The following is a 23,294-nucleotide window of genomic DNA, read 5'->3' on the forward strand; positions in this document are numbered from 1 at the left end:
GCGCCACCGGCCGGGCCGGAGAGGTGCCTCAGCTCCGCCAGGGCCCCCAGCGCGGGATCCAGGACCGAGTAGGAGGCAGCGTCCCCGCTGCCCAGGGCCGGGCCCGGTGCCCGCCCGGAGGAGGCTGACGACCGGACGTTCCCGGCCTGAGCGCGGACTCCGGACCGGAGACCCCGGTCCGGAGCGCCCCCGACGTGTCTCCTGGAGAGGCCCTCCCCCGAGCTCCCGGCCGCCCCCTGGGGGTGCTCTCAGCTTACCCCTGCACTCACCTGCGCAGGCCGCCTGGCATCCAGGTGCGGGGGCGTGTGCGCGGCGAGGGTGCCTCCCCCGGCCGCCAACGGGGCGGGGGCGGGGCCGCCCTCAGCCCTCAGCCTTGCCGGTCTCCCAGTCGCTTTCAGTCTCACCGGTCCGCCCGCCGCGCCTGGTCGCGCGGCGTGAGCTCCCCGGGGACCGCGGCTCGGGATGCTGCCCGCCAGCGCGGCCGCTCGCGCACCGCCAGCCACCCCTGCTCTTGCCTACTGGGCCATGCCCCGCTGTTTACATGCCGGTGAAGCCCCCGGCCGCTCCGAGCCCCTCCGAGCTCCGGCCCCCCGCGGGTGAAGCCAGCTGACCCGCGAACTGGACTGGACACTCAGACCCCCACCCGTTCTGCCGCCTCCGCCACCTTTTGGGCGGGATCCTGCTCTAGTGTTTTGAGGAGGGGGTGTGGTGTAGGGAAAGGAATCCTGGGGATTTCTGCCCCCTTTTTTTCCTTGGCCTTCGGGGCTTCAGACTCAGGGAACTCGCCCATGGCTTTCTTGATGAAAAAGAAGAAATTCAAATTCCAAACCACTTTTACCCTGGAAGAGCTGACTGCGGTCCCCTTCGTGAACGGGGTCCTCTTCTGCAAGGTCCGGCTGCTGGATGGCGGGGATTTTGTCAGCTTGTCGTCAAGGTAGGAGCTGGGGGTGGTTGTGGCCCGTGTGGAAGCCTGGTGCCTGGAGGGGAGGGGAGTGATGAGCGAAACACATCCACTTGGCAAGAGTGAAAGGGCCCCTTTGGGGGCCAGGGAGAGTCCTGTGGATTGTGTATGTGTGTCTTCAAGGGATTGCACAATGCTGGACTGGCCGATTGGGAGGCTTGGGCCTGAAGAAGCGGGCAGGGTGCCGGGCTGCAGGTGACCGGCTGGATATCTGGGGGGTCTATTCTTTCAGCCCGCGCTTGGGGCCCTGCATGCAGCCCTCAGTAGACCTATTCTACAGACTTGCCCAATGAGCCCAGTGGAGTTTGTGCCTTCAGAGGATGGTAGGGGGAGGGATGCCACCTGGAACAGCCCCCCCACTTGCCCTTGCACCCCAGCTGGCCACTTGAGATGTCATATGATTTAGAGCCTTCACCAGCCGCAGGTTTCCCAGCACTCCCCAGTGGCTGGGAAGGCCTTGGGTGGCTGGAGGGAGGTGACTGGATTTTGGCCCTCCCAATGTGGCATAGTGGCATAGTGGTTAGGTGTTATGGCTGCTAACCAAAAGGTCAGCAGTTCGAATCTGCCAGGTGCTCCTTGGAAACTCTATGCGGCAGTTCTATTCTGCCTTATAGGGCCGCTATGAGTTGGAATCGACTCGATGGCAGTGGGTTTTTTTTTTGTTTTTTTTTTTGGTTTAATGTGGCGTAGTGGTTAAATGCTACAGCTGCTAACCAAAGGGACGGCAGTTCGAATCCGCCAGGCGCTCCCTGGAAACTCTATGGGGCAGGTCTGCTCTGTCCTATAGAGCCGCTATGAGTCGGAATCCACCGGATGGCACTGGGTTTGAGTCCCCACTGAGTCCCTTTCTGGCTAGAGCTGGGCTACTTTGCATTGCAAATATCCTTGTACAGGAGGCTGCTGTCTGCTCTGAAAGAGGCTCTTTCCAGTTGGGTTTTGTGTCCCTCCCCATCCTGGCAGGTCCAGCTGCCCAGCTTATTGCTGAAGGTGACAGAGTTCCTGGACTATGCCCAGCTGGTTGGGTCCCCTCCCCCCCAACCTAGTTCTGGCCTGCTCAGGAGAGACCCTTGGAATCTAACAGATGGGAGTTCAAATCCTGGTTCAATCACTCTCTGGGCCTCAGTTTCCTCTTCTGGAAAACAGGCCTAATACAAGTCCCTTCTCAGAGAGCTCTGAAGTTTCAGTGAAAGATAATGCAATGCAGAGCCTGGTCCAATGCCTGGGACATGCTAGTTCTCTTCCCTGGTATGTCCCTTTGCTCCTTCAGGCTTCCTTGTGAGTTCAGTTAGTCAGAGCTGGCTCACTGTTCAAGGGTGAGGGTGTGTGCTGTAGACCTGGAAACCAAGGCCCAGAGGGAGGAAGAAGTGGCTTGCCAGGAACCTTGCAGGTGGCAGTTGACAATCTAACTTGGCCTGTTTGGGGACCTGTTGGATGAATCCAGAGGTTGAATGCACTGCTGGAGGAAGGGAAAGAAGTGTGTAGCCTACTCCAAGTTTAGGAATCTCTGTGTGGGCAGGATAGGACGCCCTTTCTGTGTGCTCTGGCCGCTGCTGAGGCCTGGAGGCTCCCCGCTCTGCTGGGAGCCACTTATCTGAGGAATTCGGACAGCCTGCCCTTCTCAGTGGGGGCAGGGACCGTCCTCAGTTGCTTGGGAAGCCGGCTGTCTGCAGCCACCCAGAGCTAGGGCCTATAGTCTGCCATTCACTGGCTGTGTGACCTTGGGCAAATTACCTAGCCTCTCTGATTCTAAGAGCCAGCATTTATGGGTGCTGTGTTCCCCATTTTATAAGTACTTCTCATTTAACCCCGTGACTGTGCCATGGAGCAGAGGTGGGGAGGGGAGAGTGAGATTATTATCCTCATTTTACAGAAATGGACACCAAGGCTCTGAGAGGGAGCGACTTGCCTGAGTTGATACGTTGGAGCCCAGATTCATTCAAACTCAGGGTGTGCTTTTAACCACTACCCTGTTCTGCCTCTGAGTCTCAGTCTCCTTTTCTGTAAAATGGGGAAATCAGACCCTCCCTAGGCTTGTGATGGGGAGTGGATAATACAGGTTTCCTCCACTAACCGAAAGTAGAGCAGTTCTATGAAATCTTTCGTAAGCCAAAACGGTGTAAAGTGAAGAAGCAATTACCGATGATTTATATGAGAAAATTTTTTGAATGTTCCCAAGACCCAAAAAATAACCTGCCAAATCATACCAAGTAACACATAAAACCCTTATGATCTCTCTTAGGCTTTTCTGATACCTTTGGACACATCTTGCTAACAGATGCACAAAATAAATTGAGACAAAACAGAGAGGCTTGCAGACACAGTTCAAAGCTATGGCAGCTTGATGATGAGATGCTGAGTGTAGTTCCTGGAGAAAGAGCTTGGCAACCCCACTCTCACTGCTCTGGGTGTGTGCTGGTACAAAACAAATGCTGAACGCTATTTCCGCTTTTCACCTTTTCTTGTAAAAGTGAAAATCCTCTTTGGATTTCTTTTCATTAGCAAAAACACGTACTAATGTAGGTCTTTTGTAAAAGCAAAGTGGCATAAAGCAAACTTTTGAAAAGCAGGGGATACCATATATACCACATACCAGGTAAAGTACTGCAGCAGTTGAGGTTACTATGGGTAGTAAGTCCCAGGCCCCAGCTCCTTCCGTATCTTAGAGTGACCAGGTAGATTCTGCAGGGGGCCTGCATGTGTGTTGAGGGGCAGGGTCTTGGATACCACCAAGGAATTAATATCAAGCTCCAGACTGAGTTTTTGCCTGATCTCCTAGGCCCTGGAGCCTCTGTTCCCCTACCTATAGGACTTTCCGTCCACCCTAAACGTGCTTCTGTATCTGGGAAAGTCTGGAAAGTTCCAGGCCTTGGCCCACAGCATTCAGATTTCACCTCTGCCTCCCCTTCTTCTCTGTTGGCAAGGAGACACAGATTCCTCGAACTGGCTGAGCCCAAACAGCCTCTCCCAGCCCTCATCCTGGGTGAAACCTGAGTGAGGCTGAGGAGGAAAGAGCTAATGTTGAGGCCTCCAAGGCTGGGCGCTTAGAGGGTGCTGGGTACCTGTTTGCTGAGAGAGCCTACAGTGACATTGGGACCTAAAGTTAGTTTTGTGCTGGTTTGGCTTTTCCTGGGGTGTGGGACTTAACCCAAGAGAGGGTGGTTTTTGGGTTCTTGCCTTGCCTTCACCATACGCCAGCCTGGCCTGTAGTGTAGAAGCCCTGCGTCACAGCCCATCTCTCCAAATAGCCGGTGCCCTATTGTTGTTGAATTGGGGTAGTGTCAGGGCCATATCCAGTGGCATATTCCCCCCTACCCAGAGACCCCCAAGATGGCCCAGAGACCCAGTGGTAGCAGCATGGGTGGTGTCAGAGTGAGCCTGGTCCCCCCCCCCTGCAGCACCACCCACCTAGCTGGAGTGTTTCCGTTTTGGGTTCCGTGACAGCTGCCGGGTACACAGCTCCGACCTGACCCAATTTGAGCAGGTAGAACAGGTGGTACTTTGGGCTCTTCTTCAGCCTCATCTTTCTAAGGCCTCATTATGAATAATCATCCTCACAGTCAGCATATTTTGAGTGCCTGTACTTCGTGCCAGGTGCTGTGCTGGGGGGTTTGAAAATGATATTTCTGTTAATCCTCTCAGCCATCCAGAAGGCCACTGAGGCCAGAGAGGTGAAGCCACACACTGAAGGTCACCCAGCGGGTAAATGGCAGAATGAGAAAAAGAATGATTTATCATTACATCTTGAAACACTTTTTTTTTCCTCTAAATTTTATTTTGTTGTTGAGAATATGCACAGCAAAAATACACCAACAGTTTCTACATGTATAATTTAGTAACACTGATTACATTCTTCAAGTTGTGCAACTATTCTCACCCTTTTCTGAATTGCTCCTCCCTCACTAACAAACTCACTGCCTCCTAAGGTTCCTATCTAGTCTTTAGAGTTGCTGTTGTCAATTTGATCCCGTATAGATAGTTCTTAAAAGAGCAAAATGCTCAAACCAAAAAACCAAGCCCATTGCCATTGAGTTGATTCCAACTGATAATGCTGGAGGCAGACCTATTTACTAGTTATCAGTTTTAATATGACTTCAGGGGATATTTTTGGTTTAAGGTTTCAAGATTATCTCAGAGCAATAGTTTCAGGAGTTCATCCACCTTCCACAGCTCCAGAAAGTCTAGAGCCCATGAGAATTTGAAATTCTGTTCTGCACTTACCCCCTTTTGATCAAAATTCATCTATGGACTCTTTGATCAGAGTGTTGAGTAATGGTGGCTGGGCACCATCCAGTTTTGGTCTCATGGCAAAAGAGGCAGTTATTCATGGAGGCAGTTAGCCTCACATCCCATATCCTCCTCCTATTCCTGACTCTCCTTCTTCCTCTGTTGCTCCAGGTGAGTAGAGATCAATTGTTGTGCCTTGGATGGCTGCTTGCAAGCTTTTAAGACCCTAGGCACTGTGCAACAAAATAGGAGGTAGAACAGAAGCGCTAAACATATTATTAGGCCAATTAACTGTGATGTCCCGTGAAACCATGACCCTGAACCTCCAAACTAAGAAACTAAATCCCATGAGGTGTTTAGCTCTACATTAGCAGCCTCAGCAGCTACTCTTTTTTTATGTGTGTGTGTGTTATTGTTGTAAATGTATTTATTGCACAACTTTTGCCAATTCAACTTTTTACAGGTGTACAGCTTTTTGACAGCAATTACAATAATCAGCTGTGCAACCCTACCCTTAATTAGTGTTTTTTCCATCACTGTTAACCCCCTACTTCCCTCTTCTTCCTACCCCTGCTAACCACTAATAAACTTTGGTCTCTGTATATTTGCGTTTTCTTGTCTTTTTTATACAAGTGAGGTACATATTTGTCCTTTTGTGATTGGGTTATTTCAGTCAGCATAATGTCTTCAAGCTCCATCCATACCATAGAATAATATATCAAGACTTCATTTCTCCTGCTGGCTGAGTAGTATTTCATTGTATGTATGTACTGCATTTTGTTTATCCATTCTTCTGCAGATGGGCATTTAGGTTGTTTCCACCTTTTGGCTATTGTGAGTAGTGCTGCAGTGAACATTGGTGGACCAGTCTCTGAGTATCTGCTTTCAAGTCTTTTGGGTATATACCTAGGAGTGGAATTGCTGGGTCATATGCTAAAAATCGAACTAGCATACCCAAACCCATTATTTGGGTTTGGGTATGCTAGTTCTATTTTTAGTTTTTTTGAGGAACCAGCACGCTGGTTTCCACAACGGCTGTACCATTTTGCATTCCTACCAGCAATGGATAAATGTTCCGATTTCCCCACATCTTCACCAACATTTGTTATTTTCTGTTTATTTGTTTTGTTTATCTTATGGTATCTCATTGTGGTTTTGATTTGCATCTCTCTGATGGTTAATGATACTGAGCATCTTTTCATGTGTTTAGTGTCCATTTGAATGTCCTCTTTGGTGAAATGTCTACTCAGGTCCTTTACCCATTTTATGATTGGGTTATTTATCTTTTTGTTAAGTTGTGGAAGTTTTATATGTATTTTGGTTATTAGATTCTTGTTAGAGATATGATTTCCGAAGATATTCTCCCAGTTCGTAGCTTGTCTTTTCACTTTTTTGGTAAAGTTTTTTGATGAATAAAGGTTTTTAATTTTTATAAGATCCCATTTATTTATTTTGTCTTTTGCTGTTTGTGCTTTTGTTATTGTAGTAAATAATCCATTGCTGAAAGCTAGGCTTGGCAGTGTTGCCCTTACGTGTTCTTCTAAGAATTTTATGGATTTAGTTTACAAATTTAGGTCCTTAATCCATCTTGAATTTGTGCATGGTGTGACATGGATCCTGTTTCATTTTTCTGCATGTGGAAACCCAATTTTCCCAGCACCATTTATTGAAGAGACTCTTCTTTCCTCATCAAATAGACTTATTACCCTTGTCAAAAGTCAGTTGACCATAGATGTGTGGGTTTGTTTCTGGACTTTCAATTCTATTTCATTGGTCTATGTGACTGTTGTTATACCAATACCAGGCTGTTTTGATTCCTGTAGCTGTATAGTATGTTTTAAAATCAGGAACTGTGAGTCCTCCTACTTTGTTCTCTCTCATTGTTTTAGCTATTCAGGGCCTCTTGGCATTCCATATAAAGCTGAGGATTGACAATTGGTTTTTCTAGTTCTGTAAAGAAGGCTGTTAGAATTTTTATCAGGATTGCCTTGAATCTGTAGATTGCTTTGGGAAGTATTGGTATCTTAACGATATTAAGTCTTCTATTCTATGGACGTGGAACATCTTTCCATTTAAGTCTTCTTTAATCTCCTTCAGCAGTGTTTTATAGTTTTCATTGTATGAGTCCGTCACGTCCCTGGTTAGATTTATTCCTAAGCGTTTGAACCACTTTTGATTGTGCATTTGCTGTACACCAGGGGCTTGCTGAGCACCTCAAATGTGTGATCCCTTGAGTCCTCAACAGCCCCATGAGCTGATGGCATTATCTCCATTTATAGATGAGGAAACTGGGGTCCAGAGAGCTAAAGTGGCTAGGCCCATGTCATACAGCTAGGGAGTCATGGGGATATGATTTAAATTTGGGCAAGTCCAGTCCAAAGTCCCTTGTTGCCTTGGTGGCAGAGTGTTAGAAGTAGCTACAGACCCCCATGACATCCCCCAGATGTTCTTTTCAGTGAGTTGAATGGTATAGAAAGACCAGGTTTAGATAGTTTGGAGGCACCGAGCCGGGACTTTTGAGATGCAAGGAAAAGGATCCCCAGGGCCATAAGGTGGGGGTGGGACTAGAGTCACTGCCATGGACTTGGGGCCGGGCATGAGCTGGCACCAGGCTACAATGGGCACTTGTCAGATCCCTGCCCTGGAACCCTACCAGGCTGGTGCATCCAAATGGCATCTGCCAGGCTTTCCCCAGGGTTCCCAGGAGAGATGCAGGAGCCCCAGCCAAGTCTGGCTAGTTGGGAAGTGATGGGCCAGGCCCTGGTCTTACCAGGGTGGGGCAGGAGACAGGCCTGCAGTCTCCAGCCACCCTGTCCAAGGCAGTCTTCAGACAGAAATAATCCCAAAATTCCCAAGAGGTCTCTGCTTCAAGCTGGCACCGGTCCTGTGGCTGCCCCGTGCACGTGGCTGGTAGTGCCAGGGGATGGAAACATGAGGGAGGAGCAGACTCAACTCGCAGTGAGTCCTCTCTGGAGAAGACAAACAGAGTATTCTCTGAGCCAACATATAGAGAAACTAAGGCCCAGGGCAGAGAATGACTGGCCCAGGGTCAATTCATAGGAGGAGCTAATGGTACAGCTGGGTAGACTCTGAGCTGGCCCTGACCTCTGTCCCCTGTGCCTTAGTACCCCTCTTTGTATGAAGGGGGCAGTCTGGCCCAGGAGAGGAGGGGCCCTTCAGGTGACTCCTCTTGCTCTGTTCTTGTGTGTCAGGCTGTCCAAAAAGCTGACTTTGTGGCTTGATGCAGCCCCCCTCCCCCTTTTTTTCTTTGGTAACTTTGAATCTTCAGTTGGCTTTTCACTGTGATTTTTGGGGAACTACCTGTGGAAACCCTGGCGGCATAGTGGTTAGGTGCTACGGCTGCTAACCAAGAGGTCGGCAGTTAAATCCACCAGGTGCTTCTTGGAAACTCTGTGGGGCAGTTTTACTCTGTCCTATAGGGTCGCTATGAGTCGGAATCGACTCGACGGCAGTGGGTTTGGTTTTTGGTTTGGTTACCTGTTGAAGGAGTGTGTACCTGCTCTCAACTACAGGTATACTACCTACCTTCTGTGTGCCTGGCATCATGCCAGCCAGGATGAGAAGCCTCTGAGGGATGTTTGGGATTCCTTGGGCATGAAGAAGGCTTTGAACAGGTCGGCTCTGCACCTGGGCGCAGCCCTGGGATGCTAGTAACATGATCTTTCCATACACACCATAGGCTTGGCCAGGGCCTCTACTTCTCTGAGCCCTGCTCCCTCCCTCCTTGGAAAAAGCTGTGGAATCCCACTTGAAGCCACCATACTAGGAGGCCTGCTCTCAGACATATCTTAGTGAGGAGATGGACACATGGTTCTGTCCCTCAGGCCTGAGCGGGGCGAGGGAAGCACGTAAACGTGCACTGGGACCACTGAGGAGAAGAAGACATCATTTTCCTTCACAGAGCAAGTGTTGTATGACCTGGGCTTTGGAGGCTGAGAATGTAGAGAGGGAGGAGGAGGAGACAGTTGGTCCCAGTGGTACCCTGGCAAGGGGCTGGTGTGGTTAGTATATAGGAGAGGCTGGAGTAAATGAAGATGGAGGGTGGCCAGGCTAGGCAGGACCATTCATGGCCTTGGGGGTCCTGCTGAGGGGCAGACAAGCGATTTGGACAGGTTTGACAATTAGAACGGGGGTTCTTGGCTGCCAGGGGAAGATGCAACAGGGCCTGACCTGTACTCAGTGAGGGACATATGGAGTCAGTTGCGTGGGCAGTGCTGGCCTGGCCTGGGTGGGTGGTGGCAGGGAGAGAGAGGGGAGTGGGCAAACTGGAGAGAGTTTTGGAAAGCCAAGTAGGCAGGTTGGTTTCCTTGTTCTGAAGTGCTGGCACCATGCTGAGCAGTAGTAGATGTTGGGAAATGGACATTCAGAGAGTGCTCAGTGGCCAAATGTAGCCAGGGTTTTGTTGACCTCTAAAGGTTTTGGATCACATAAAAATCCAGAGTTTGCATTTATTTTAAGTTGGAAGTCTTGGTGCTGGTGCCACATGGCAGCCTTAGGCTGCAAGGACCATACAGCTGCCTCCTCAGGCAGGCCTGCTTGCTCTCACCTCCTCTTGATCCCACTGCACATCTTTGGGTCCCCACCCATACCAATTTCCCTTGTTTTACTTGGCCAAACCTGGTCCCCTGGAGGCCTCTATGGGAGGCATCCCATGGGAATGCCTGAGGAGGCAAGGTGGCCTGTGGAAAGAAGTCCTGCTGGCAGGAGAAGTGGGCAGGGCGAGGCTGTGAGGCCTCAGAGGCCACCCTGGGTGGTGAGGCTGTGGCAACAGGCCAGTTACTGGCTCCCTGCAAGATCAGACCATGCTGCTGGTGGCCGTGGCGAGACCTGGAGCCGCCCAGCCTGTGCCTGGCCTTGGTGTATGCTTCTTGGACCTGGCCTTTGATGCCAGTTGGCCACACCATTGGCAGGTGCTGCCTTGGCAGCCTTTGCTGCCTGCCCGCCAACCTGGCAACTGCCAGCAGCCCTGACCTGAGGTGATCTGGCTCCATGAAGCCAAGGTTATTCTCCAAGGCCTGTTCCTCGCTTCTGGCTCTCTCCTGGGAGCTGCTGTGGCCAGGGACCCTTAGCAGCAACCAAGCCTGCAGGCCCTGTTTGGCCTGGGGTGACTAAGAGACTGTCCCTCAGCACCTTTGAACCCTGCTCGCTCAGTACCTGGAGGTCGTGATTTGCATTCAGACAGCGCTTCCTTGGTCCTAGAAGAGCTGCTAGCATGTCTTCTCATGGGCTTGGGAGCCTGGGCACTTGGTATGTGCAGTCTGGTGACCGACGTGTGGTAACCCTATGGCTGCTTACCCTGCTTCTGGGGATGGGCAGTAATACCCTCAGCAATCACAGTAAAGAGTTGAGATTTATCTTCATGTCACCAGGGAGCCATGGAAAGGTTTAAGCAGGATGGAGACATCAAATTTGCTTACAAAGAGACCTGGAACTCAAGGTTGGGTGGGACAGGGGAGTGTGTCTCTCCTCATTAGTCACCTTGCCTGGCAAGCGCTTTGGATTGTGGGGAGGGTGCACCTGCCCCCAGATGCCCAGATATGCTCTGTGGTCTGAGGTCAGCCACTCCCCAGACCTGCTGGTTGCCCGTGAAGTCAGACTGTGCTGCAGGAGGCCTTGGTGTGGCCTGAAGCTGCCCGGTCTTAGTGTTTGCTTGGGGCCTGTGGTGGTCTTTACTCTGAGCCTCTCTCGGCCCCCAGGGCTTAGAACAGCTCTAGTGTGCAGGCCCGCAGCCACCCACCCTCCTGCCCTGCCCAGCTGTCAGCTGGGAGTGGCCAGGCCACAGCCCCCTTCTGCTGACCCCTTTCAGTGGTTGGGAAGAAGGAACCCCACATGGATGCTCTGGGGGAAGAGTGGGTTTGTTCAGGCAGAGGGAGACAGTGGCAATGCACATTGACACTCTGGTCTTGCCTCTGCCACTCACTATTGTGCCACCTTGGGCAAGGGATTTAGCTCCTAAGCCTCAGTGACCTTCCCTATGAAATGAGGCTGCTGGGGCCTGCCTCGTAGCATTTTGGGGGGAGGCAATGAGATAATGCCTGTCAGACGTCCAGCTCAGCTCCTGGCACGTGGCAGACACACCATACATGCTACGGTGGTTCTCTGGTCCTGGGGCAGAGTCGCAGCGGTGGGCCGGATGGTGCGCCTCAGTTGCCCCTCTGTGGGAGCTGGCACTTCCCTGTGAGCCAGGACTAAAGCGCTGGCTCTGTTTTATGATTCTTCTGGGTGCTGCAGGGAGAGGGCACTTCCTGCACTGGGCTCTCTGCCCTCCACAGGGGTAGATGTGAACGAAGAGCACACCTGGTGTTTTAGGAGCCAGGGTTGGAGCTCAGGGTCCCCAGTGATGTCCACGTCCTCTTGCCCCCATTGACTTGAACCTGCAGCGATGGGGTACTCAGCTACATCCTGTTGAGGTCTTGAGCTTTCTACTGGGTTGGCTGGGCTGGGCTGGCCTGGCCAGCCTGGAAAAGCTTCTGCCTGCAGGAGTGGGCAAGCCATCTCTGGGACCCACTCTGGCAGCAGATGACAGCTCCCTAGACTAGATGGGGGCCACTGGCTGGCAACCTGCTAAGGGGGTAGGGGAGTGGGTCAGAAAACCAGGGCCCCTCAGTGGGTGGGAGTCCCCTGCCCCTCCTGGTCCTCATCTCTGCTTCTGTGACCTCCTCTTACTCTTCTAGTTTTGTGCCTTTGGTCGTGCAGTTACTTTTTCCTTAAGATCCCTTCCCCCACTTCTTCACCTGGTTGAAATCCTGCGCAGCCCAGAAGCCACCTCTTCTGGCAAGCCCTCTCTGGCCTCTTTTGGGCTTGTTCACCCCCTATGGGCCCTCATCTCGAAGCACTGCAATTCCCAGCCATGTCTCTAGCTCCTTCCCCAGACTGTGGGCCCTTGGCAGCAGAAGTGACCTTCGTTGTCTTGGGGCTTCCTGCTGCAGATCGGTGCCGGCCTAAGGTTGGGACTTTCCTCCCCTGGCTCAGAACCAGTATGGGTGCTGATGGTGCTAGACCGTCAGCTGCTGGGGCCCCACTCCTCCCCACCCCTGTGCCCTGTGGTGCCAGTGCGTATCAGGAACAGCTCTCACCCGCACACCGGGCAGCTGGGCACCACCATGGGCTCAGAGGCTGCAGTTGAGAGGCAGCTAGCAGCACCGATAGGCTTTGTTGGTGGACTGCTTGGCAGGGGATGGTCATAGCAGCATAGGGGGAGGAGGGAGCTGTGGCCTGACCGCACTCTGCATTTGGACCTTGCCAGTTTGCTCTGTGCCCGTGGCCAAGGGGCTTGCCCTGTCTGCCTCAGTGTCCCCCTCCATCAGATGGGGGTGATGATGACCAGAGATCAGGCAGTAAAGTGCTCAGCACAGAGCCAGGCACCTAGTGGCTCAAAACAAACTAAAGCCTGCCAAGGGAGCAGGCGATGCTGGGGAGAAGGGGCAGCTCTGTGCTTGGGGAGGCGGAAGCCTGAGTGCTCTTCACATGCGAGCTGCTCTCACCTCCCCACCACTTCCCCTCTGAGAGAGACAGGTTCTTTGCAGATGTGTGGGGCAGCACACTGGCAGTTCCCCACTACCACTCTGCTACTGTTATGTGTGAGGCCAGTGCTAGGCCCTGGGGACTCAGAGCCCCCTCCAGTGGACCAGGCCTATGAATCGAATCTTCCCTCAGTCTGGTTTTGCTTGTGTTCATTGCTGTGGTGGCGGGCCCTGAGGAGGTGAGTAGGGTAAGCTGGTGGAGGGTGGGAGAAGAGTAGCTCAGACCAGAGGAAGAGCAGGGACAGAGTGCTGAGGTAGGGATGGGGTGGGCTGGCCTGGACCTTATCCTGGGGAGGAATAGAGTCAGGTTTGTGTTTTAGAACCCCCTACAGCAGTGATGATGTTGACCACTGAGGCTCCAGTTTGCAGAAGAGGAGATGGCTAGCAGCTGAGAGGGGTGGTTTCCCACCTCTGTCTTCATGGAATGATTAAAAACAAAAACTCGAGGCATGCTACATGGCAGTGAGAATGAACAAGCCGCTGTTACTCATGACAGCAAGGATGAATCTCACAAACATAACATTGAGTGAAAGAAGCCAGAGAAGAGTGCGCTGTATGATGTTATTTATTATGTAAAGTTCCTGATAAAAACAAATATCATGACACAAGTCAGGCTGGTGTTCTCTTTGTCAAGGAGGAGGTCATGACTGGAAGGGGGCTTCTGGGGCCTGGAATGTTGATGGTTCAGTGGTAGATTTCACACCTTCCATGTGGGAGACCCAGGTTCAGGTCCTGGCCAGTGTACCTCATGCATAACCACCACCCATCTGTCAGTGGAGGCTTGTGGGTTGCTATGATGCAGACCAGGTTTCAGCAGCGCTTCTGGACTAAGATGGACAAGGAGAAAGGCCTGGTGATCGACTTCCCAAAAATCAGCCAATGAAAAACTCTATGGATCACAGTGGTCTCATCCCTTTAGGCATAGGGTTGCCGTGAGTCGGGGGGCTGACTTCACGCAGCTGAGGACAATATTCTGTTTCTTGGGGAATGGCTACATAATATGTTCACCATGAGAATCTGTTGAGCTGCATACTGATGTGTGCACATCTCTGCCAAAAACAAACCTTGAGACTCCCCACACCTTTGGGTGGTGTCTGGGAGCCAGAGTCCTTCAGACAAAAATGTGGAACCTTCTATAGCCCCTGGAAGCCTGGAAGGTCCTCAGGTCTTCTCCTGAGCCATCCTGACCTGATAAGCATCATTTCTGTTTTCAAGGCAATAATTCATCTTGGCTTCTACCAGCAGTCTTCTCTGGCTGGGGACTTTCCTTCTGCCTATTGCAAATTCCAGCTGGGACTGCTGGGCTGTGGGGTTAGTGATTCAGGAGAGCTCCTCAGGCTGCCAGACCATGCGATCTCTCTGAGCCTTGGTTTCTTCATCTGTGAAATGGGGCAATAAGCTCCTTCTCGGTGCTTGGAGTAAATGAATTAAACCCATTTTATACCCAACAAGCCTCTGGCCTAAGTGAGTGCTCAGGAGAGGCTGGCAGTGATTGGTATTAATCCAGGGTAGTTACTGGAGGGGATCCAGGAGTGGGAGGAGAGAAGAAAGACCCATGTTTCCTCTTCTCTCCCTTTAGTTGTTTCTCTTCTCTCTTCCCTTGTTCATTCATTCAGGAAACATTTATAACTAGAACCAGAACACTGCCCTGGGCCCAGCAAAGACAAGACAGTCATGGTCCCTGCCTTCAGTGCCCATGAGTAGGGGAGACATTAGACTCATCCATCTTGCAGAGAATTGCTGTGAGTACAGCAGGGGAAGGGAAGCATTAGCCTACTGTCTGCTCTGGCCTTGAACTCTCTTTGAGGACTGGCCTTTGCTCTCCCTGAATGACAAGTGGCCCTGGGCTCTAGAACTTCCTAAGGGTTACAGCAGAGACCTGAGCAAGGATGGCCATGCACAGTGTGGGTGCAGGCATGTTAGGATGTCCTTCTTTCCCATGCAGGCCTGGCTCATAGTAAGTACTCAGTGAACCTGTGCGGAATAAGTACAAGGCAGAGGCAGTGATTGCCCAGGTCAGTCAGTGAGTCCTCAGAGGAGTCAGGTGTCTCAGGAGGAGGGGAAGATAGTGAGTCAGGGCCTCATGGTCCCTCCTGACCCTGAGCCCTTCCTCCTGTGGTTGGAATCTTGGGCAGTCGCTGAAGATGGCCGGAAAAACAGGTCTGAGCCTGCACCAGGCCCATGAGGAGCTGTAACTCTGGCAAAGTGGTCCCTGTTTAGCACCTCAGAAGTCCAGGCAGGGAGCCTCAAGGAATGCTGTGTGCATCAGGAGGAACACTTGGGTGGCAGTTCCAGAGATGACTCCTGACCTCTTGGACTCTGTAGAGATAGAGAACATGCAGCCCACCCATGGCTGGGAGGCCCTTCCTTTCCCTGGAGGCAGAGATGTCAGTACAAGAAGGCTTAGACACAGCCCTTGTTGGGCACAGGGGTGAGATGAGCACTAACTTAGTCATCAGACTCTTACTGAGCATCCACTGTACCAGGTGCCCTCCTTGGGACTGGGGATACAGCAGTGAGCGAGACAAGGCCCTGCCTCCAGGCCCTGCATTTTCTGAGGGATGGGAGCCTTGTTCCATTTCACCATACCTCACACTGAGGCCCCAAGAGGAAGTAATTTGTCCAGTCTGCTGGGAGGGGTAGACGTGCCCTCAGGATGATATGGATGGACACTAGGGCCTTAGAGGACAGGGACACCTCCGTAACTCAAGTTCAGCCATTTGAGGAACCAGGTCCCAGGAATGGGGCTTGTTCCCTCCTCTCTCTTCCCTTCCTCCTCTGGTGGATCAAACACTACCTGGGTGTGAGTCAGCCAGGAGCAGCCTGGGCACGCCTGAGCCACCTGTCTGCCCACTGCCCTGGGCATCCCTGCCAGAGTGTCCCGGACAGGTTCAAGGCCTGTGGAAATACCCTGATCCGTGGTCCTGGGTGGGGGGCTCAATTAGGGACTTTGCATACCTGGCTTCCTACTGGACCATCCATCTCAGATGGACACTCAAGTCACTCTCCAGTGATTGCTGAGCATCTGGTCCTTGTCCTCCACTCAGTCTAATTGAGTGCCCGACCTGTATGTGCCAGGCCTTCTCCTCTCATTGGGCCCTCACAGCAACCCCAGGAGTCATTCAGGCCCAAAGAGGTCAAGCATCCAGTGGGGCAGAGCTGAGCTTTGAACCCCGGCCTCTGTGCCTCCTGTGACTTGCGAGTGGGCCTGCTGAGAGGCTTGCAGGCGCAAGAAGGCAAATTTCCTGAGCAGAGCCAACCCTGAAGCTCTGTGTTCTATAGGTGTGGGCCCTGGGAGGGGAAGCTGCGATGGCAGCACAGCATGATGCCAACTGTGACTTCTTTCTCTGAATTCCTGGATCAACCAGTCTGACCCAGGCCCAGCATGGGGCCCAGTTTGGGGCTCTGGGGTCAGACAGTCATGGGGTCAAATCATGGCCTTGCCCTTTCCCAGCTGTGAGACCTTGGGCAGGTGATTTTCCTGTTCTGTGCCTTAGTTTCTTTGCCTGTGACATGGGGAAAGTAGTACCCATCTCCCAGGACTGGGGTGTGGATTCCCAGAGGTCAAGCTCTCGGCTCAGCGCCTGATCCATAGTAAGTACTCAGGAGGCAGGAAGCCAACATTATGAACTTTCACAATGTCTGCCTTTTGGGAAGTGTATTTCCACGTCTCCCTCTGACCCGAGCTTGACCTGGCTTGGTCCCCACTAGCAGCAGGTCCTGACGGGTTTGGCCACCTCTTCTGTCATTGAGACTCTTGGTGAAGAGTCATCCCACAAAGCGAAGGGTCCAGGGTCACCGGTGTGACAAACTCGCCCTGAGGCCACAACCCCCTGAAAACAGCGTACTGCCTTGGTAGATTTTCTCGAGGATCCTGCAGGGTAGGGGTGGGGAGTGGACTCTGAGGTGGGGCCTGGGGGGTACAACCACCCTCACCTCCCATGTGACCTGCAGCAAGTGCCTGGACTCACCAAGTGTCAGTTTCCCCAGCTGTGGAGTGGATGGTAATCTGCCTGTGGGGAGTAAATCCTTGAGAAGCACCTGGCACAGGGGAAGGTATGTGGGAAACAGGAGCCACGCTGGCCCGTGTTGTGGGGGTGGCGGCACCTTCACACAGGTGCATGGGGTTGCACCAGTGCTTGGTCAAAGCCAACGTTTACTTTGTTTTTTATTGTACTTTAGATGAAGGTTTACAGAGCAAATTAGTTACTAATTAAACAGTTCATATTGTTTTGTGACATTGGCTGCCAACCCCATGACATGTCAACACTCTCCCTTTCTCGACCTTGGGTTCCCCATTACCAGCTTTCCTGTCCCCTCCTGCCTCTTGTCCTTGCCCCTGGGCTCGTGTGCCCATTTAGTCTTGTTTTGTTTTGTGGGCCTGTCTAAACTTTGGCTGAAGCCAACATTTACTTTGGATCCCTTCAATGGCCTGCTCTCCTCTTGGGCTGTAAGAGCAAGAGGGAGTGACCCACGGGCATCAACTGAGAATAGCATTCACAGGTGTTCCACAGGCAGTAGGGAAGCTGGAGTCACCTGCCTAACCTTACTCTTGGGTGCAGAAGCCATAGCAGAGAGGCTGCAATGTGTTTGTAGAACAGGGATGCCGGCGCCTGCCCTCAGTGGGGTTTTGAAGAGCACTGGCTAGGGAGCAGCAGGATTCAAACCCAGGCATATCTGGGTCCAGAACCCTTCCTCCTAACCCTGAGTCTTTGAGTGACCTGGCCAGTGCCTTTTCCGTCTTGGAGTTTCTGAAGCTTCCAGGATGCTGTCCACCAACTCCCTACATCAGCAGGTCACTAGCTGATGCCAACCACTACTCCCAGCCCATCTGCCAAGCCCAGGCCACCCTCGGGGCTCACAGCAGGAAACAAAGAAGGGGTGTCGGGGCAGCTGGGGTGGCTCCTCTGAGCTCTCCAGTATCAGGAACAGAATGGTTTGGCTTCTAGGAACTTCTTGCTGCCTCATCGTGGGAGGAGGGGCCTGGCCATGCCAGAACTGTAACAAGTTGCTTCCCCTGTGCAAGGCCCTGAATTCCTGGCAGGAGCCAGACACTGCCGGACTGCCACGTTGGCTGTGTTGCCGGGATGGAGGCCCTCATGACTGGTCCCCGGAGTGGGCCCCCCCCCCCCACCGCCCAGGCGGCCGTACTCCTCTTCGGGGAAGCACAGGCAGATGTTGTCGATTTAAATTGTTTCCTTATTAGACTCTGGCCTCTCCCAGCCTGGGCCTGGGCTGGGTTTCATCAGCCAGGAACCTTGCTTACATCATTGCGCCCGCTTGCTTCCCCGGGAACCAGGCCAAGGACTGAGAGACAGGCCGTCACAGAGCTGACGTGGCTGAAGAGGTGCAGGCTCCAGGGGCCGCCGAGACAGAGTGTGTATGGTGGAGGGGCTCCCACTGTGCTACCAGCCAGGGGCGGGATGGCCCCATGTATCTTTTCTCCTTTGGGGGTTGGGGGAAGGTTCATGTAATAAAGCCTTGCTCTTTGCAGGGTGCCCAGCTCCCTGCATCCAAATCACCTGGGATCTTGTTCAGAATGGCTAGACCAAGGCCCCCAGTGGTGGTTCTCAAGTGGGGGTGATTTGTTCCCCCATGGGGACATTTGGCAATGGCTGGAAACATTTTTGGTTGTTACAACTGGAGTTGTGCTACTGGCAGGACGCTGCTAAACACTGTACACAGGGCAGCCCCCGTGGTGATGACATCAGTGATGCTGAGGTTGGAAACCCTGTCCTGAGTCTGTAGTCCTGGCAGTGCCTGGGAATCTGCATTTTTGACAAGCTAGCTTTTTAATGTTTGCTCAAATCTGAGAACCCCTGTCCTGGAGGGCCTCGCCACCACCCTTTCTGCCCATGGCTTCTGTCACGGATTGAACACTGCTCCCTGTCAGTACAGGGCTCCGTGCTGGGCATGCAGTGATGAACAAGACAGATGTACAGACAGAGTACTTGGCATTGGGGAGTTGGGAAGGTGAAGGGCTGAGGGTGGATGTGGGCTCATGCTGGAGCTCTGTCCCATGGTCCTGTCACAGGGTCTGGGCTGGGCTGGGCTGTGCCCCACTGATTCCACAGTTACCTCTTCTCTGTTTTGCTGCTCCTGTGACAACTCTGGGGAGAGGTCCCAACTGGTCCATTTAGTCCCTGTCAGCAAGGACCCTGACATTCTGGGGGCCACGGGTAGCCTGTGGCCAGGGGATAGCTCCTGTGGCTCTGGCCCTTGTCGTCACCTGCATACTGGAGTCCCAGGAGCTCCAAGACTGTGAGATCTTGTTGCACGTAATGGGCAGTAACATTGGATCAGGTGTGGGCCAGGTGCTGGGGATGTGACAGCAAGTCGATTTCCGGGAATCACAGAAACTGCTGGAGGCCCCGAGTTTCCCCGTCTGAGAAGCTGAGGACGGTGGCTCAGTTCAGCCTGGCCTGGCATCCTTCATGACCTTCAAGGCCTTTTCAGCAGTCTTCAGGTGCTGAGAGCCTGGGAAGAAAGCGTTTCCCTCCTCCCAGGTCTCCACTTCCTGTGTTTGAGGGGAGCCAGGGTGGGGAAGGGAGTGGAGTGTAGAGGTGAAGGTATTGCCTGGTACCAGACCACCTTGGCTCAGCATCGAGTCCTGATCTGTGACCTTGGGCCTGTCCGGTCCCCTCTGTGGGCCTCAGTTCTTCATCTGCAAAATGGGAATGATAATGGCACATACCTCATAGGCTTGGAGTCAGATTTAGTTGGTCATGTACATAAAACATGTGGCCCGTAGAACACACTCAGTGAGTGGAAACTGTTCTCATTGTTGATTAAAGATGAGCCTGAGTGTTCCAGAGCAGGTGCCAGGGTCGGACCAGGGCCAGGGTCCTGCTCTAGACCAGCTGTGTCCTGGGCTCTGGGGACACAGTGGTGACATCTGCATGGGAGCCACAATCATTCAGGGGTCTCCATGTGGGGTCCCCGTTGTAGCCAGCTGCATGCCTTGGTCCCCTGAGAGCGATGGGGCAGATGCCAATCTGTACACTTACTGTATTGGCAGAAATCTTTGCATCTTCTGCCTCTTCTGGCTGCGCAGGACAGTGGAGAAAAGAGCCTGAACACGGCATCCTGTAGTCATCCCAACCACCCCATGTGATGGGCACTGTGTACTTTTACAGACGAAGAAGTCAGGACTCACTGAGATGGGGCTTCCCCTGGGCCACTGAAGCAGCCCCTGGCCTGCACCGGCCTGCTTCTGCCATCCTGGTCTTTTCTCACCTCCTCCTGGGTGCCATCTCCTTTCTTCTGGGTCTTCCCTGAGCTGTTCCCACTGCCTGGAACATCCTTCTACCCGAATCGTCACCCAACCAACCACTCTTAGTCTCAAGGTTCTACCTCTGACTTCATTGTCCCCAGAACCTTCTCTGACTCCTGCTCTGAGACCAGTTCAGACCCCTGCTCTGCTCAATACACTTCTGACTCCTTTCTGCTTCTTGACGTTGGTGGCAATTGTCATGACTTTGTTGTGTAATGTCTGCCTCCCCGCTCAGCCAGGGGTTTCTCAAGGGAGGTGTGCTCAGATGTGCTCACGTTGTGTCTCTACACCCAGCACGGGACCTGGTGCGGAGCTGGTACCCACAGTAAGCCTTTGTGGGTGCATGATAGAGGCCCCAGTCAGGCTTTGAGTCCAGGTCCCTGCGTCTCCCCACACCACCCTGCGTGGTCACCAGGGATGGGCCACAGGGCGGTCAGGTCACTCATCTCGCCTTCCTGGGGTCAGGGGAGTTCTGTGGGCTGAGGACACTAGCCTGGTGGGGGCATGCCATTCTATTTCAGGACAGCCCAGAAATAGCTGAATTCTGCTGCTGTGATCTGTGGTGGGTGGAGGGCTCACCCCACCACCATCCTTTGCCCTTCCTCTGGGGTTTAGACGTCTAATTGTATATCTTAAAGCTAAAAATGAAACTCCCCTGAAGCCGCCCAGAAAACCCAGTCTCTGTAATTACCTGTCCCCAGCAGCCTGGATCTGGAGAATCGCACCCTGAAACCCCAGGCTGGGGAGAGCCAGGGCGTTGTTCTTTCTTTCCATGGGGACACCCAGTCCCTTCTGCAGTCCTGCACACCCCACGGGGCAACTCGTCAATGCTTCGGGACAAGTGTGGCCCAGGCCTGAATCAGGTAGATGGAGGTTCAAATCCTTTTTGCTTTTGACCAGCCCTCATAACTTCACACTCTTTTCTCACTTTGCAGTATAAGTTTCAATTATGGAAACAACTTGAGGACAGAAACAAAGAAAATAGCGCTGGTGACCCCTCACCCCCACCTTAGCCAGGCCTCCCTCCTTCCTTCTTGCCATTGTCTCCTCACATCAATGTGGAAATGGAACAAGCTACTCAGGCTCGGAGTCCAAGGCCCTGGGCCTCCATGGTAAGGCCCTCTGGGCCTTGGCTTTGTCATTTTTTGTTTTAGTTCTCTATCCCAGTCGTGAGCCACATTGTCAGGGCAAGTAGGGGGGCCGCCCAGCCTTGCATTTTCTTTCCTTTTTTCAAAATTTCTTACTGTGCCATAGTTGAAGGTTTACAGAGCAAATTAGTTTCCCATTCGATAGTTTTATACACAGATTGTTCTGTGACATTGGTTGCAGTCCTGCAGTGTGTCAGCATTCTCCCCATTACCACCCTGAGTTCCCCATTTCCATTCATCTGGTTTTCCTGCCCCTTCTTGCCTTCTCATCTTTGCTTTTGGGCAGGTGTTGCCCTTTTGGTCTCATAGACATGGCTGTTCTAAGGAGCACTTTCTTCACAGGTGTTACTGTTTATTTTATAGACCTGTGTATTATTTGGTTAAAAGGTGATCTCCGGGAATGGCTTCAGTTCCAAGTTAGAAGGGTGCTGAGGGCCATAGTCTCAGGGGTTCCTCCAGTCTCCCTGAGACCAATAAATCAGGTCTTTTTTATGAATTTGAATTTTGTTCTACATTTTTTTCCCACTCTAATTGGGACCTTCTGTTGTGATCCTGGTCAGAGTGGTCGGTAGCGGTAGCCAGGCACTATCTAGTTCTTCTGGTCTCAGACTAGTGGAGGTTGTGGTTCCTGTGGTCCATTAGTCCTTTGGACTAATTGTTTCCTTGAGTCTTTGGTTTTCTTCATTCTGCTTTGCTCCATATGAAAAGAGACCAACAGTTAGATGGGTGCTTGCAAGCTTTTAAGACCCCACTTGCTACTCACCTAAGTAGGCTGTAGGACATTGTCTTATGAGCTACGTTATGTCAGTTGACCTAGATGTCCCCCAAGACTATGGTCCTTAGCCTTCAAGCCCAGTAACTCAGCCCTGCGTGGTGTTTGGTTATGTCTAGGATGTTTATGTGACAGTGCTCCCTGTGTGCTCTATTATATATATGAATATACATATGGCACATACGAATATGTATGTAGAAATATAAAAAAAACCCACAACCAAATCTATATATGCACTCATGTGTACTCCCATACACACTCCTACACCTATTCAGCATACATATCTACCTATGTATCTGCTCATAAATTGTTATCACTCTTAGCCAAGAATGTTGAAAATACCAGGGACTGCTGAAAGAAAAAACAAATCTGTCTTTGGAAGAAATACAACCAGAATGCTCTGCAGAAACAAGGATAGTGAGACTACGTCTCACATACTTTGGACATATTATCAGGAAGGACCAGTCCCTGGGGAAGGACATCATGCTTGGTAAAGTGAGGGTCAATGAAAAAGAGGGAGACCTTAAACAAGATAGATTGGCACAGTGGCTGCTACCATGGGCTCAAGCATAACAACAGTTGTGAGGATGGTGCAGGACCGAGCCGTGTTTCATTCTGTTGTACATAGGGTCACTGTGAGTCAGAACTGACTCAATGGCACCTAACAAAAATTACTTTTGTTGCAGGATTATATATGTTGTAGTATTTACCATCATTGCTTTTTATTCTTGCATATCTTTCGGTGTCTTCCCTTGCCTTGGTCATGTTGTGCTACTTACCCCATATAGTGTACTGCCTTTCCTTTCACCAAAGTTAACATGTGTCTACTCTCCAGTTAGTGATTTTCCCTCCCTGCCTCTCCCATCCTTGGTAACCATCAAAAAATGTTTCTTTCTGTGTATAAACTTTTTCTTAACTGTTTATAATAGTGGTCTCATACAATATTTGTCCTTTTGTGATTGACTTACTTCACTCAGCATAATGTCCTCCAGATTCATCCATGTTGTGAGATGTTTCGCAGATTCATCATCATTTATTGTTGCGTAGTATTCCATTGTGTGTCCCACAGCTTACCTATTCATCCGTTGATGAGCACTTAGGTTGGTTGTTTCCATCTTTTTTCTATTGTGAATAATGCTGCAATGAACATAGGTGTGCATATGTCTATTCTTCTCACAGCTCTCATTTCTCTGGGGTAGATACTTAGGAGTGGGATTGCTGGATCATATGGTATTTCTATTTCTAGCTTTTTAAGGAAGCACTGTACTGTTTTCCATAGTACCAAAGCCAAACCAAACCCATTACCATAAAGTTGATTCCGACTCATAGCGACCCTATAGGACAGAGTAGAACTGCCGCATAGGGTTTCCAA

General features: G+C 51.8%; 1 protein-coding gene across 1 annotated transcript in view; it reads left to right on the forward strand.

The window, feature by feature from the left end:
* The first annotated feature begins 501 nt into the window (after positions 1–501).
* Positions 502–23,294, forward strand: part of EEIG1 (estrogen-induced osteoclastogenesis regulator 1) — a 45,101-nt gene continuing 22,308 nt past the window's right edge. Inside the window, exon 1 of the mRNA XM_003407707.4 lies at positions 502–934. Within this exon, the coding sequence (XP_003407755.1) occupies positions 789–934 (146 nt within the window). The 5' untranslated portion in view covers positions 502–788. The remainder of the gene's footprint in view (positions 935–23,294) is intronic.

This window comes from Loxodonta africana, chromosome 9 (assembly GCF_030014295.1).
Source record: "Loxodonta africana isolate mLoxAfr1 chromosome 9, mLoxAfr1.hap2, whole genome shotgun sequence".
Taxonomy (NCBI): Eukaryota; Metazoa; Chordata; class Mammalia; order Proboscidea; family Elephantidae; genus Loxodonta; species Loxodonta africana.